At 53.6% G+C, this 13287-nt stretch overlaps 5 protein-coding genes across 5 annotated transcripts; 1 reads left to right on the top strand and 4 right to left on the bottom strand.

Annotated features, from left to right (window-relative positions):
* Window positions 1-29: 29 nt before the first annotated feature.
* On the top strand, window positions 30-2712 carry QC763_303780 (uncharacterized protein). Its single transcript, XM_062910828.1, has 2 exons — window positions 30-2136; window positions 2189-2712. Exons 1-2 carry the CDS (start codon window positions 2014-2016, stop codon window positions 2594-2596), a joined length of 531 nt encoding a protein of 176 aa, XP_062766804.1. The 5' UTR covers window positions 30-2013; the 3' UTR covers window positions 2597-2712.
* Window positions 137-1637, bottom strand: PEX12 (ubiquitin-protein ligase peroxin 12; the record flags this gene model as incomplete). The annotated part of the gene is made up of 2 exons (XM_062910829.1): window positions 137-1574; window positions 1612-1637. The coding sequence occupies 2 exons, from the start codon at window positions 1635-1637 to the stop codon at window positions 137-139; spliced, it is 1464 nt and encodes a 487-aa protein (XP_062766805.1).
* On the bottom strand, window positions 2706-5363 carry QC763_303770 (uncharacterized protein). Its single transcript, XM_062910827.1, has 4 exons — window positions 5052-5363; window positions 4855-4968; window positions 4415-4784; window positions 2706-4209 (listed from the first exon to the last, which is right to left on the bottom strand). The coding sequence occupies exons 1-4, from the start codon at window positions 5155-5157 to the stop codon at window positions 2928-2930; spliced, it is 1872 nt and encodes a 623-aa protein (XP_062766803.1). The 5' UTR covers window positions 5158-5363; the 3' UTR covers window positions 2706-2927.
* A 1352-nt stretch (window positions 5364-6715) lies between these two features.
* MDJ1 (mdj1 protein precursor) lies at window positions 6716-8583 on the bottom strand (the record flags this gene model as incomplete). The annotated part of the gene is made up of 2 exons (XM_062910826.1): window positions 6716-8315; window positions 8383-8583. The coding sequence occupies 2 exons, from the start codon at window positions 8581-8583 to the stop codon at window positions 7059-7061; spliced, it is 1458 nt and encodes a 485-aa protein (XP_062766802.1). The 3' UTR covers window positions 6716-7058.
* Window positions 8584-9471: 888 nt separating this feature from the next.
* On the bottom strand, window positions 9472-11371 carry QC763_303760 (uncharacterized protein; the record flags this gene model as incomplete). The annotated part of the gene is made up of 2 exons (XM_062910825.1): window positions 9878-11371; window positions 9472-9810 (listed from the first exon to the last, which is right to left on the bottom strand). The coding sequence occupies exons 1-2, from the start codon at window positions 10115-10117 to the stop codon at window positions 9472-9474; spliced, it is 579 nt and encodes a 192-aa protein (XP_062766801.1). The 5' UTR covers window positions 10118-11371.
* Window positions 11372-13287: the final 1916 nt, after the last annotated feature.

Below are 13287 nucleotides of genomic sequence, written 5' to 3'. Positions count from 1 at the left end.
ACCACTATCACCACTATCACCACTATCACCACCATCATTAGATGTACATAATTATCAATACTTTCCCATCTCCATCTCTTGGTCATACACACTCACACACAAGATAGATATACACTCCCCCCCCCTCCTTCTTCAGTTATACCATAACCCTTCTCAACCCCTCCACCCCACCCAACACCCTCCTCCCCGTAACAGCGCACCTCCCCTCCCCGCTCTCCCACTTCCTGCTGCTCCCTCCAAGTGCTTTCTCAACCCTCTCCATAAACCTCTCCTGATGCGGATTCGCACCAGAGATCCACTTGTGAATGCAGCCGTAACAGTAAACAATCCCCGTCTGGCACGCGGTCGGCGTGGTGATTTCTTCCTGGCAGATCGGACACAGACTGCTATCTTCCTCCTGCCGTTTTTTGTCCTCCTCACCATCGTCATCTTCCTCTCTTGGGATGGCAGCAGCGGTGAAAATAGGCAAGAGGGACGACGACGCGACGGGGGCAGAGGAGGCGAGTTGTTCAAGCAACTCTTCCTCTGCTGGGGGGGTGTCGGACGGCTCAGAGAGGGAGGGAGGCGGCTGTTTCATTGGGGAGACAGATTTGGGCGTGGTGGTCATCCCCGGCGGTGGAAGCTGGAGCGACTCGGCCGCCTTCCTAGAGAGCTGCTTTGCAAAATCCGACGAGTACCACCACTCCAGAAACTTGAGCGCAAAGATACTAGTCGGTAGCACCAAGGAAAGGGAGGAGAGCAGTCTCTGGAGGATTGACCTCGATCTGGTCCCATCCGCGGGGAGGACCTTCTCCCACTCCTCTATCGCCTTGTAATCTGCCGGTCCCATACGGCGGATTCTTGTGCCGATGAGCCACAGGAAGGGGGAGGAGTATTTCGTGTTGTCAAAGAGGTACCCCAAGGAGAAGGCGAGGATGGAGAGGTGGTAGGTCATGTTGATTGTCGGGTAGATTTTCCTGAGGAATATTTTGTAGTAATAACCCAGTTTTTCCTTGAGGGGAGCGCTGGGTGATGGAGGGGCGTTGTAGGCTGCTCCGAGCAGGGCCCTGGGGGCGTCGACCTCGTGGGCTTCATCTAGTTTTCTTTTGAGGTAGGGGATGAGGACTATGATGAAGAGGTTCTTGTAGACGTCTTTTGTTCTGAGGGCTAGGGCTTCCCGCACGATTTGGGGGGCGTGGGTGGAGGCGCGGGGGATTTCGGACGTGAGGGCGCGCTCGCGTTTGAGGCCGTAGAAGTTCTCGGTGAAGGAGCCCTGGCGGGTGAGGAGGTAGTGGCGCTCTATCAGGAGGGAGAGGAGGGCGTAGAGCTCGTCGAAGGAGTTGAGGGCGCGGAGGAGGTGGCGGGGGTAGCGGTGGGTGAGGAGGGTGAGGAGGTAGCGGAGGGTTGGGGGGAGGAGGGAGGAGAGTTGTTGTTCTGAGAGAAGCTCGAAGAGGGAGGGTTTGCCTGGGTCGAAGGAGCCGCGGAGGGCGGTGACGAACTCCATTCTGGGTCTGTTCTCCGGGATGAACTGAACCGTGTTGAAGATGGTCAACGGGGTTGTGATGGTTGGCGCATATGTGATGTGTAGATGAGATCTCAAGATTTGAATGTGATTGCAACGGATGCGATCACCGACAAGGGTTGGTGCGGTTAAGCATGTTTAAGCTAGCGGTAGCGGGCAGGGGTTCCTGACGCGATTTGCCGAGGCACGTTTCCCCAGGTGCGGATTTTGCAGTTGATGCAGTTGGGGTAACCTCCACCTGAAAAGCAGGGGCTAGAGATGGGAAATACGCGGGGGAATCCCATATATCCTTTTAAGCCCCCAGATGAGCCCGGTATATTGCATGTGTTGCTGGACGTTGTTTGGTGTGCCTGTTCTTCATTCAGGTCGGTCTAGATTCGATCTGTAAACTCGTACGTGACATCCGATTGTTACTCTATTCTTTGGTGTTAGTTGCAGCCAACCGCATTACCTTCCTCAGCCCTACAACCCTAACCCACGCCTGGATCTCAACCCCCTAGCCACTCATCACCATGTCCAAAGACAAAAGCGGCGCGTGGGAACACGACCAAGACTACCTCAACCTCAAGGGCGAAGCCAGAGTCAGGGCTCTCATCGAGACCTTTTCTCAAAAAGCCATCAACAAGGAAGACGAGGTATGTTTCCCCCAGGCATCCCTAGTATATATTTATTAACCACCCCTCCCAGGAATGGACCAACTCCTTCTTCCCCAACCTCAAACTCGTCTCCGCCTCAGACGAACAACCCCACCCCAAAGTCCTCTTCAGCTTCACCGTCGAGCCCCAGCACTGCAACCGCCTCAACAACCTCCACGGAGGCTGCACGGCAACCCTCTTTGACTTTTGCACCTCCACCGCCACCGTCCTTGTGTCCAAGCCCGGGTTCTGGCAGTATCTGGGGGTATCCCGGACGTTGAACACCACCTATCTCCGTCCAGCCCCGGTCGGCACCGAGGTCTTGATTGAGTGTGACATCTTGCAGATCGGGGCGAAGATGGCTACCTTGAGGGGTGTGATGAAGCGGAAGGACAACGGGGCGGTCGTGGCTGTGTGTGAGCATGGGAAGGTTAATATTGATCCTGCTCCGAAGTTGTAGTTTTGGCTGGAGGCGTTGGGTTGGGATAGCAAGCGTAGGCGGTCTTTTGTTGATTCTTTGCATAGAGATAGACAGTTGGGCATATACCACTTTTCGATGTTCACTGGAGGTCAAGCAAGAAGCAATCATTGTCTGCGGAGTTCCACGTTGAAATCATACCAAAGGTCAGGCTTAACTATGTGCAAGTTGAATTTTATATCTCAGTAATATACCTTACACCCCACAACCCCCCCCCATATGTGTCAATTCTCCATGCTTTTTCTTTTCGCAACCAAAGATTTCATATATGTACAACAACCCCTTCTCAGATACTCTCCTAGAAACAAAACATTTAGCAACCGCCAGGAGACCCAGCAGGCCCGTTGAAAGCCTCATCCCTCTCCGCCAAAACCTCCTCACTCCCATCCTTCACACAAGCCGGCACCTCCAACACCCTCTCCTCCTCCTCCACAATCCATTCCTGCCCGCAATCCTGCTGCCTGGCATACTTGTACCTCAGCGTGGACACACCCTCCTCCATCTCAAGCGGGATGGTGGCGAACCAAAGCGGCCTCTCGTCAGTATACCTGCTGCTCATCAGCGGGTACGCCGTCTCCAAATCCCAGCTACCCAGCGTGGGCGAGTTGCCCACAACATAAAGGTTCTCGCCATAATACGTCGAGGCATTGAGCTGGAACAGAACGTTGGAGATGCAAGGAATAGTAACATTGGGAGCACCAGCCTGGGTGGCAGGGGCGTAGGTGCCCTTGACAGAGGTACCAACGCAGACATCAGGGACCTTGACATTCTTGGGGACCCACGAGGGAGGGAGGTGGCCCTGTCGGCGGTGGTTCATCCCGACAAAGGCGGCAAAAGACCAGGTGAGATTTCTGGCAGAGATGGGGGTGAAGGGCTCGACCTTGAGGAACTGCTCGGCCATCATGCCGTCCTTGGGGGTATACTTTTGGGAGACGGCAACGAAGGAGTCGGCGTAGGTCTTGACTAGGCCCTTGATGAGGTAGTACGCGGGATGGAGCTTGCCAAAGGTGCCGACGCGAGCCAACGGGTAGAGGTCTTTGAAGAAGGGGAGGGAGGTGGGGGTGATGGTGATGCCGCCGGATTTCTCCCAGCTGGCGATGGCGGCGTAGAGGTACTCGGCGGAACCGAGGGTGATGAGGTACCAGGGGTTACCGTTGTAGTAAATGTCCTCTGGGTAGCGACCGAGAGCGATGCCCTTGTTCTGGGGGATGCCCTTGTTGATGGGGTACAAGGCCGGGTCACGGAAGGTGTCGACAAAGTTCTTGAAGTTGGCCAGCATGCGAGGGTGGCAAGGCTGGAGGCTGGGGGAGTCGCAGGGGGCATAAGGGTCAAAGGCGACAAGGGGGCCGAGGACTGTGTTGGCGTCGACGCCGCCGCGGTTGTGGTTGCCCTGGATGAAGTTGGCGGTGATGAACTTGCCGTTCCAGTAGGACTGGAGGAAGCAGAGGACCTGGGGAGCCTCGGCGCAGGCCGTGCAGGGGAGACCGAGGACCTTGGCAAGGGCCTCGCCCTCGACGAGAGAGCGGTACTGAGCCTGGGTGGTGAAGAACGAGGCACCGTTCACCTCCTCCCAGAGGTCGAAGCCAGTGGAGTTCCTAGAGACAAAACAACTGTCAGCCTTGTGTTTCCCCAGACTCGTCATGCGGTCACGCGGGTTACGCGGGCCACGTTGCCGAAGTAAGCTGCATGGTCCCTTCTGCTTGCCATCCCGTCATCCTTCCCACCGCATTTGATATGCCGGCAGGATTCGGAGGACACAACAGCAGATATCACCTCAACAAGGACAAAATGGAAACGTACCAGTACTGTCCAACATAAGCCAGATCATTAGCAATAATGGGCCAAATCTCATCCTTCACCCTCGCCTTCTGCCCCTTCGAGACAAGGTAATTCGAGTACTGAATCAACGAAATAGCCCTCAAAGGAGGCCCATCGCGCTGAGGACGCCCCCAGTTCCCATTATACCTCGAACCATCCTTCATATACTTCGGCTCACCCAACCCAGCACCGTTGGGCAAAAGCGTCCCCGAAGGGTTGCTCACAGTCTGGAGACGAGCCTGACCGTAGATATAATCATTGATCAACGGCTCAAGAGCCTTGTTTCCAAACACGAAATCATCAATCAGCGTCCTGAAAGTCAAGGCCGCGTCACGAGTCCAGGTGAAGAAGTCTGGTGGTTTCTCATGGTTAGACAGGACATTCATGCAAGGCATGTTGGCGGCAGACTGGGTCCAACTCACAATCAGGATCGGAAGTAGACGGGCTAGCAATCACAAGACCGCGTCCAGCACCAGGAACCTTGATTCCGTCAGGGCCGATGTTGTCGAGGACAGCCTGGAGAGCAATGGGGGTCTCTGTGTCACGGCAAAATGCAAGTCAGCAAACACACAAATCCTCACTCCTCTCCCACCCCCAGGAACCAAACCGCAAAACTTACCCTGCTTAATAAACTTCTCCAACTGAATAGCCCCAACAAGCGAAGCACTAGCCCCCTGGCCAGCAGCCAAAAGGCCAGCCAGCGCAAGATTTGAGATGGAAGGCATCTTTTTTCTCTCGTTTCCGTTTCGTGAAAAAGATCGGGAGACTGAGAGAAGAGCGGGTGTCTCTGCCCTTCTCTCTCTGACAACAGAGGCGGACGATCATCATCTTAAATATTTGCTTTTTGGGCGCTATCCACAATCTAGGTACCCATGATGCCGCTGTCAACCTACCTAACCCATTGACAACAACTTGCTTTTCGATATCGGCCCTTCACACCCAAGACCCAAGTTCGGATTCGGGGAGGGGCCTCTGTATGGTATGGTATGCTCGGTACGGCCTCGGCTGTATGTCATGCTGTGTCTCTACGCCGGCCGGGATGCGTTGCGACTTTGATCGCCCCGCCCAGGGGCATACTACCTACCCATTACCTCGTACCTAACCACTAACCCCCTTCTAACAAATGAAAAACGTGGTCGCCGAAACTATGACTGTTTACTTCTGATTCCTTGCATAGACCATGTCCTGGCCATCTTGGTCAAGACCAAGCCACCGCGCGGTCCGATTGACTTGTGGCATATCGTTAGATCGTGTAGAACGACAACTCTAAAGTAGTGAGGATGAAGTAGACAACGATCAAACGAATACTAGATGCCCGCAAACTGGACGCCGTTGATGGTTCCTGATCTCATTTCTGGGGTAACATCTCCGGGGAAGTCGCAACGGTTGTGGAGCAACCTAACTCCTCCCCCCCAGCCATCGTGGTGGCTTGCTTTTGAGGGGCACAACGGTCGACGGTGTGGTAAGTGGTGTAGACCATGTAGACGCTGAACAAAACGTCTGTTAGTCCATTGTGCATACGGCAATATCTCGTCAGCTCAAATCTTCAAATCTCATCATATTTGCTCTCTCTGTGATGTCAATCCAGACATCGTTCTCCAACAACCCCAGCTCTCCAAAGCCCTCCCCTGCCCTACCCGTCATGCCATGCTCCCGAAGTGCCATCCTCGGCCTCACTCACCATGATTCCCCCGATGCCAGCCAAACCCCCCTCACCCCAAGCGCCCGAGAAATTGACCGAGAGCCCACCGTCAACCACCGGCCTCAATTCTTCACCACCACAAACACAAGCATTCAAACTCCACTGACTACACGTATATGCCAAGAATACACAAGTCCACCTCTCTTAACCATCAAACCCCGGAAGAAAAACCAAAAATAGTACTATGCAGAGTGGTTCTTTTGTCTGTTGATAATGTGCGGTGTTTATATATCTGTGATGTCTGTTTACAATCAGTTCAGCCCTCTCTCGACTACCTCCATCCTCCCTCCCCACCAAAAAAATACATTGATAATATACAACAGATCGAAAGACCAGAAAAATTCATAGTCTTCGTTCAAAAAAGTGACCAAGCAAGCCACCGCAGCCAACACCATTCCAATGCATGTGCAAACCAAAAAAAAAAAAAAAAAAAAAAAAAAAAAAAAAAAAAAAACAACTCCATGTACCATTTTCACCGACCTACTACCACCCTCTACCTCTGTATCTTGCCTCCCATATCCCCCTCCTCTACCAAAAACGTACAATCCGTCCATCCCAGTATGTCGAGTGAAACCGATCGTATCCATCGAATGTTCGTAGTTTTGTTGTGCAGTTTACAGCTTCAAGGAAAAACACTCCGAAAGAATCGTACACTATTTTTCACTCGTAGTTCCGTAACCTTGTCGTCGTATTGTTTTCGCTGTGTTTTTACTTCTTCTCGGAAGAAGAACCATCCTTCTTGTTCGCCTCGTCGTTCTCCTTCTCGCGCATGTGCTCCGGGTTGTTGGTGAGATTGTGCCAAAGCGACTTGAGGAACCCCTCGTTCTTGTGCGACTCTGCTGATGAACTATCCGACCTAAAACCACAAAACAAGATGTAATTTAAGCAGGTTGTCCAAATCCAAGGGAGTGCAGAAAGGTTCTCTCACGTCTTATGCAAGTTCATAATCCGCTTCGCCGTCTTGTCGCCCATCTCATCCGCCAGCATCTCGACCAGCGTCCTCTGGTTCGCAGACAGATACTTTGGCATCGTGACCCTAAATTCCACCTTCAAATCGCCCATCCCCCCTCTCCTCCCTCCCAACTTCGGCATACCCTTGCCCGCGAGCGTCATCTTGTCTCCAGTGTTCGTCCCCGTCCCAATCCTGACCTTGGCATCCCCCTCCAGTGTTGGGATGGTAACCTCGCCACCCAACAACGCCGTAGTCAACGGGATCGAAGCCGTATAAAGAATATCAGACCCCTGCCTCGTAAACTTTGGATCCTTGGCCACCCTCACCAACACATACAAATCCCCCTGCGTCCCCCTCGCATCAGATGTGCTAGCCCTACCCATCGCTGGCGCATCACCCTCCCCATTGACCCTCAACCTCATCCCATCCTCAATCCCCCCGGGGATATCAACGCTAATACTCTTCCTCTCCCTCGTCACCCCCTCCCCAGAACAACTCCTACACTCAGCCCCCTTGGGAATAGCCGTCCCACTCCCCCCACAGCTCCCACACGTGCTCGCCATCTGGAACCCCCCACTCATAAAATGCACCCTCGTCCCCGACCCCCCACAAGCCTTACAAGTAGCCTTCTGCGTCCCCTCCTTCAGCCCACTCCCGCTGCAAGTCTTGCAGCTCGTCAGCGGCAAAATAGTAATCGTCTTGCTCGCCCCCTTGGCCGCCTCCATAAAGCTGACATTGACCTGCACCTCGATATCATCCCCCTGAATAATCTCCTGCTGCTGAAACGGGCCCCCTCCCCCTCTACCACCCCTCCCCCCACCAAAAGGTCCACCACCACCTCCCATAAAGCTCGAGAATAAATCCTCAAAGTTGATGTTGCTCCCAAACCCGCCTTGACCACCGAACCCACCACCACCAAAAGGATGTCCCTGACCAAACGGGTGACCCCCAGCTCCTCCCGGACCAGGCTGGCCAGAGGGATCAAACCCAGCAGCGCCAAACTGATCAAACTGCTCCCTCTTCTTGGGGTCGCTCAAGATCTCGTAGGCGCTCTGAATCTCGGCGAACTTGTCCTTTGCGGTTGGGTCTTTGTTCGTGTCGGGGTGGAACTTTTTCGCGAGGCCGTAGTAGGCCTTTTTGATATCGGATTGGGAGGCCGACTTGGACACGCCGAGGGTGCCGTAGGGGTCCTTTGGGGTTGCGAGCTGGGGGAGGGTGGTGTGGAAGGACTGTTTGCACATATCGTCAGTTAGGAACCGTGGTGATGTTCAAAGAGGAAAGAAGGGGAAAGCTTACCCTAGGTTGAACAACCACATACTGCACTCCTCCTCCCCTCGTCTTGGGAAGTCTCGCTCTCGTAGAAGCTGCGGTGCTATACCCCGCCGATGGCAATCTGATGCGCTGCTGACGACGACATATCGGCACCGCGCCCCTCACAGGAGCAACAATAGCAGCTGTTTTCGCGGCAGCCTTGGGCAGCAGTATGCTCGAACTCATCGCGAAGCCCTCTCTCTTTCTTAACCCCTCCAAACCTAGCTTCTGTTCAAATTTTCCTCAATTGGCTTTTCAACTTTTCCTCGGTGATGTCAAATAAAAGCACCTCACACAACAAAGCGGGGAGAAAGAGAGAGAGAGAGAGAGAGAGAAACAGGAAGACTGAGGAAAAGGATTGGTAATGTGCTTCAATTTGCTGCTCTTCCAGATCAAACTTCGATGACAGCTTTTTTGACCCGCAGCTAACTTCGCTGGTATGAGAGCCTGAGGCAACCTTTCCAAGCCCGCTTATTGGCGGGTTTGTACCCTCGCTGCCCACCTGTAGAAACCACCACCAGTTTCTACGGACCCCACCCCACGGCACTTGGTCCGAGCGGCGGCGACGAGCGCGACCCGCGACTTGTCTCAATTAAAAACCCGGCCCACACACAGCACGCAAAACACGCGACGGGATTCTTCTCAGTCGGTGGTAGGTGGTTGTCCCTCGGCTCTATCGCAATGTCGCAATCATTAACCATTTGGTAAAGTGGTATATCTATTGGCTACACACAACACGAAAAAGACTTTCATGCTGCCTGGTATATATTTATAAACGAAGCCCGAATAATAGCAAAGGACTGTTACAGAATGGAAAACAAACCAAAAAAAAAAGAAAAACTCTTCCTAACGCCGAACACTCCCTTTTGCGGTGTAGTAGTAGTAGTCGCAGGTATCCCTTTCCATCCCATTACCCATAAGTCCTATTTCATCCCACCCATCCGTCCGTCCGTACATAATGTGTAGTGCCGACCGATCCAAGCATTCCCACTCTACTAGACCAAAGGAGTACTGTTCTTTCCTCCCCGTCTATTGTTGAACAATAGCCTTATCACGCTTGTTGTGCCCGCAAAATTATTTATCGAGCTCAGGAGGTAAATGTATATACTCTCTGGGCTTCCTCGCAGGCCTTTGTGGTCTTCGGGTCTTGATCTTGTGTAGAAACTCGACGATAATGTCATTTTCTTGCGCCCCTTGACCATTAAAGTGTTTCCTGACCGCCGTCGACAGCTGATCCGTCGTTTGTCTTCGGAGTTCTTTTCGTCTTGCAATCGTCGGCGAGTAGAGACCTAGACTCCCAGGTTGGGTGAGAACCCATTGGTGGTGTTCGCTGGCAAAGGTGGTCGGTGTTCTCAATCGGTAGGCTCGGCGGTAGGCGTGGAGGACTTCGCGATCAAAGGCAGGCCATTGGAGCTGTTGTTGGAAAGAAGAAAGTTAGCAAAATGTCAATAAATTGTGTAAAAGGGGTAGGCAGTCTTACACCAGGAACGTTCGCCCCTTGCGCACCCGTCGTGGTGGCCGAGCCAGCCGCTGTAGCCATTGCCGGAGCACTCGTGGCGCTGACATTGGTGACTTCTTTCAGGTTGGAACCGGTATTGCTTGCGACACGGCGCATCTTTCCGTTGGACTGGTGTGAATGCCCTCCGTTTTTCTCCTTTGTATTTGGTGTGTCCGTCTTGGAGTCATCCTGACCGCCCCGGGCGGCTTTCGCGGGCGCCATATTGTGGATTGGTGCTGAGCCACCTAAGAAGAAATGTACAGAGTATAGACTTTGATTCCCCGAGGCAAGTTCTCACATCCTAGGAGTCAACCAAGCTCAAACAACGACAGGAAGCTGTACAATTGCTGGACAGAAGTGGACATGGGGAAGACAAGAGGGGACTTTCTGGGACGGAAAAGATTGCCTGCCAGCCCTGCGTCGCAAGGTAAAAGCGCGGGATCCCTGGAGCTCTGACGACACAGCGCCTTTCGGCCAAGCTCGGGCCCTAATTGGTCAGTCAAGCAGGGGACCTTACCACTTTAACCCAGGTCATCGGAAACCCCCCCACCGCTTTGGCTTTGTGATACTTGTCGTTGCCTGCCGTGATATCCATATCCATAATGTTGGAGTTGCTGCTCTCTCCGGGGAGTGGTGTAAAGTTGTTATTGACCAAAGCGGCTATGGTTGCGGTGTTGGAAATATGCATAATCTCTGAAAGTCTTTCCGGGAAGAGTGAGATTGAGTTGAGAATGGAAGAGGTTCGCGGAGCTGCAATTGGCCCAGAGAAGTTTAGACTTTGGATCGCTCGCACGGGAAGATGGCTGACTAGGCCCGCACTCCCGGCTTTCCTATTGTGCCTTGTACTTGTCATCCCATCTTTGTCGAATCTGTCTCGTTCCCCTTGGCGCCTCTCAGGATGAGTGACAACGTCGCACCTCGACAGCGACGGCTTCGGTTGAAGCCGACGGCAGTGGCCAGGCAATTATTTGTTCGGCAGGCACCCCAAAAGTCTGTGTGGTGGGCCGTGGGGTTGAAGTCGCAGAATGATGTGAGGGGTTTTGTTCGGATAGCTGCTTGACGTGCATCACGCAGCGCGTTCCTGGTCACGCAACTCGCGAATCTCCGACCTGCTTGGCTTCTCGGCTGTTCAGAGGGATCCACTGGCAGAGGGCATCTATTCTACGTCCATAGGTAGCTTGAGGGTTGACACCTACGTGGCAACATAGTAAAATACCGAATGTCTCGGCAGGCAGCGAGTTGACATGCTGCTGTGCACGTGTATGCCCCCCTCTTCCCAGGAGTTCCACAGCATGAGCAACTCGTGGGCTCGTTACGTCTCAGGTGTCTGAGAGAATCGAGGCATGGCTGTTCTCAAGAGACCTTCTACGACACCAAGATGGTGTACACACCTCCTCCTTCAGGTACAACATCCTCACCTTTCGGTCGACCTGCATGCAGCTAGGACGACGGTGGCGCTTCCTTGGTGGTTTTTCGCCGCCCAGACAGCATCTGGAGCTTCTTCAGCAAATCACTGACCTCGTAACTGGTCAGGTGCGATGTGGACAATGCTTGTTCTCGCACTTGAATCTCGAGGGCTCGTGTTACAACTCTGAGCGAGGCTGACAACCACCCAGGATCGTCCTGGGTTTGCTGCCCACATCCCGCGTTTCTCAACGGCATTGCTCGAGGGCCACCACGATCCCCACGACTTGTCCGCATTAGCGCACACGACAAAACTCGAGTGGTGGCTGGTGAGATTCAGTTCAGATCGATGAGCCGCTCTATCTATGAAGCTGCGGGGTACTGCCGGGGGCGACTTCACCTCAGACCATCTCGGCTGGGTAGGTATCATGAAATCATGAGCACTGTTGCGTGTTCCTGATGGAGCTCGGGGATGCCGAAGAATATTCGATGCGAGAAATACCGCAGCAAAGTCATTGTCCCAGTGGTGTGGATTTGGGTGAATCATGACAGTCGCGTGCCCAGAGCCTTGGGCCCTGACATGACCAGCATCGTGTGTCAGCCCCCCAAAAAAAAAACAAATGGTAGCTTCTTAGGATGTGTCCCACGCCTTCGAAGTTATTTGGGAACGCTGCTGGGAAAAAAAGTTGGGGGTCACACGAGCCTAGTGATGCCCTTGGCTGTCCATGGCTCTTGACACGCTGATTGTGATCGTGTGCGCATTCTGATGCCTCAGATTATGGGGCGTCTTTCCATATGCAAGTCCAGTGGGAATAATGGACTCGGTTTGCGGGAAAATCGAGTTCTACGGCTCTTGGCTCCCCAACCTAACCATGTTGGATTCTGAGTGGCACTGAGTGGGTGTGGTGGTTGGTGAAGCTGAGGTCGCCCTGTGGGCCTTGTGCCAGCTGTTGAACGTACACCGAATCTGGGATTGGGCGTGATCTGAACCTAGTGGCTGACCGAGTCCTCTCAGAGAGGAATTGTCTTTGAGAATGACCGGAGAGAATGAAGCGGTGTTCACAGAATGAAATATGAAATGTCTCGGAATGATTTTTGGTTTGATAATCGATAGAAGGAAAAGCGGGCCAGCTGCCAGCCAATGCCCCCCATAGCGGGAAGACTCCGCCAATCAGACAGATCTACCCCGGGTCCCCATATTTTCTTCAGCAAACGAACCGATCCACGGACCACGGGTGGCAGGGAGTCCAGGGACGACCCTTGTCCCTTGGCTACCAGAATTCACCCCACGCCGCGCTCCCGCGCTCACTCCAAAGACGTTGATCAAAAAGTCGACGGGTGCCCAGAGCTATCAAAAACAGAGTTTCAAAAGACATAGGCCATCATGGACTCGAGACGGTCAGCGAATTCGGCGTTTATCCGCTCTCATTGTGATGGGAGGAAGAGGCCCCAGGCCACATCACGCTCCGTTAACGCAAGAAAGCGGGGCTCAGGAGATGAAGGGGGGTGGTGCCAGAAGTCCAGAGCGATGGTCGGCTTTCTCTGAGAGGCGGGTCTCGTTTACCTTACCTCTGACTGTGAGTGACCTCCAAGTGTGAGTGAAGAGCATGACCTCCGCAGCCTGCGAGTAGCCCTGGAGGGTTTTGCTTCACACACCAACCTGGGAGGCTAAATACTTTCGTCTCCTGTTGGCTGGCTACCGCTTGGCTGTTCCCCCACTCACACCCAGCATTCTCGAGGCACCCCAACACTCAAGTGTCTGCGCCGCATCAGGCCAGCCGCGCAAGAATACTGTGTGGAAGCCGTCATCTCCGTGCGACGGCCGGGCGTGAGAACTCGCGGCGCACCCTTTCCAGGTCCTCGGGATCGTAGATTGTCTTTTCAACATTTTTGTTACAAATTCCGGTCTTTGGCCATGTGGCACACCTCTAGGCGCCTTCAACACCACCGTGGAGTCCCCGTCTTGACGGTTGATTCCCTTCTGCGAG

Source organism: Podospora pseudopauciseta, chromosome 3, assembly GCF_035222475.1.
Source record: "Podospora pseudopauciseta strain CBS 411.78 chromosome 3, whole genome shotgun sequence".
NCBI classification, from domain to species: Eukaryota; Fungi; Ascomycota; class Sordariomycetes; order Sordariales; family Podosporaceae; genus Podospora; species Podospora pseudopauciseta.
Note: the sequence above shows the minus strand (reverse complement) of the source record. Positions and strands in the feature narration are given on the sequence as shown.

What these genes read in the sequence shown, in the direction of transcription:
- QC763_303780 (XM_062910828.1), top strand. Translation starts at nt 2,014, where the DNA reads ATGTCCAAAGACAAAAGCGGCGCGTGGGAACACGACCAAGACTACCTC. An exon ending in CCATCAACAAGGAAGACGAG is followed by an intron (nt 2,137 to 2,188) that starts GTATGTTTCCCC and finishes CACCCCTCCCAG; the next exon opens with GAATGGACCAACTCCTTCTT.
- QC763_303770 (XM_062910827.1), bottom strand. Translation starts at nt 5,157, where the DNA reads ATGCCTTCCATCTCAAATCTTGCGCTGGCTGGCCTTTTGGCTGCTGGC. An exon ending in GTCTACTTCCGATCCTGATT is followed by an intron (nt 4,785 to 4,854) that starts GTGAGTTGGACC and finishes AGAAACCACCAG; the next exon opens with ACTTCTTCACCTGGACTCGT. An exon ending in GCTTATGTTGGACAGTACTG is followed by an intron (nt 4,210 to 4,414) that starts GTACGTTTCCAT and finishes TTTTGTCTCTAG; the next exon opens with GAACTCCACTGGCTTCGACC.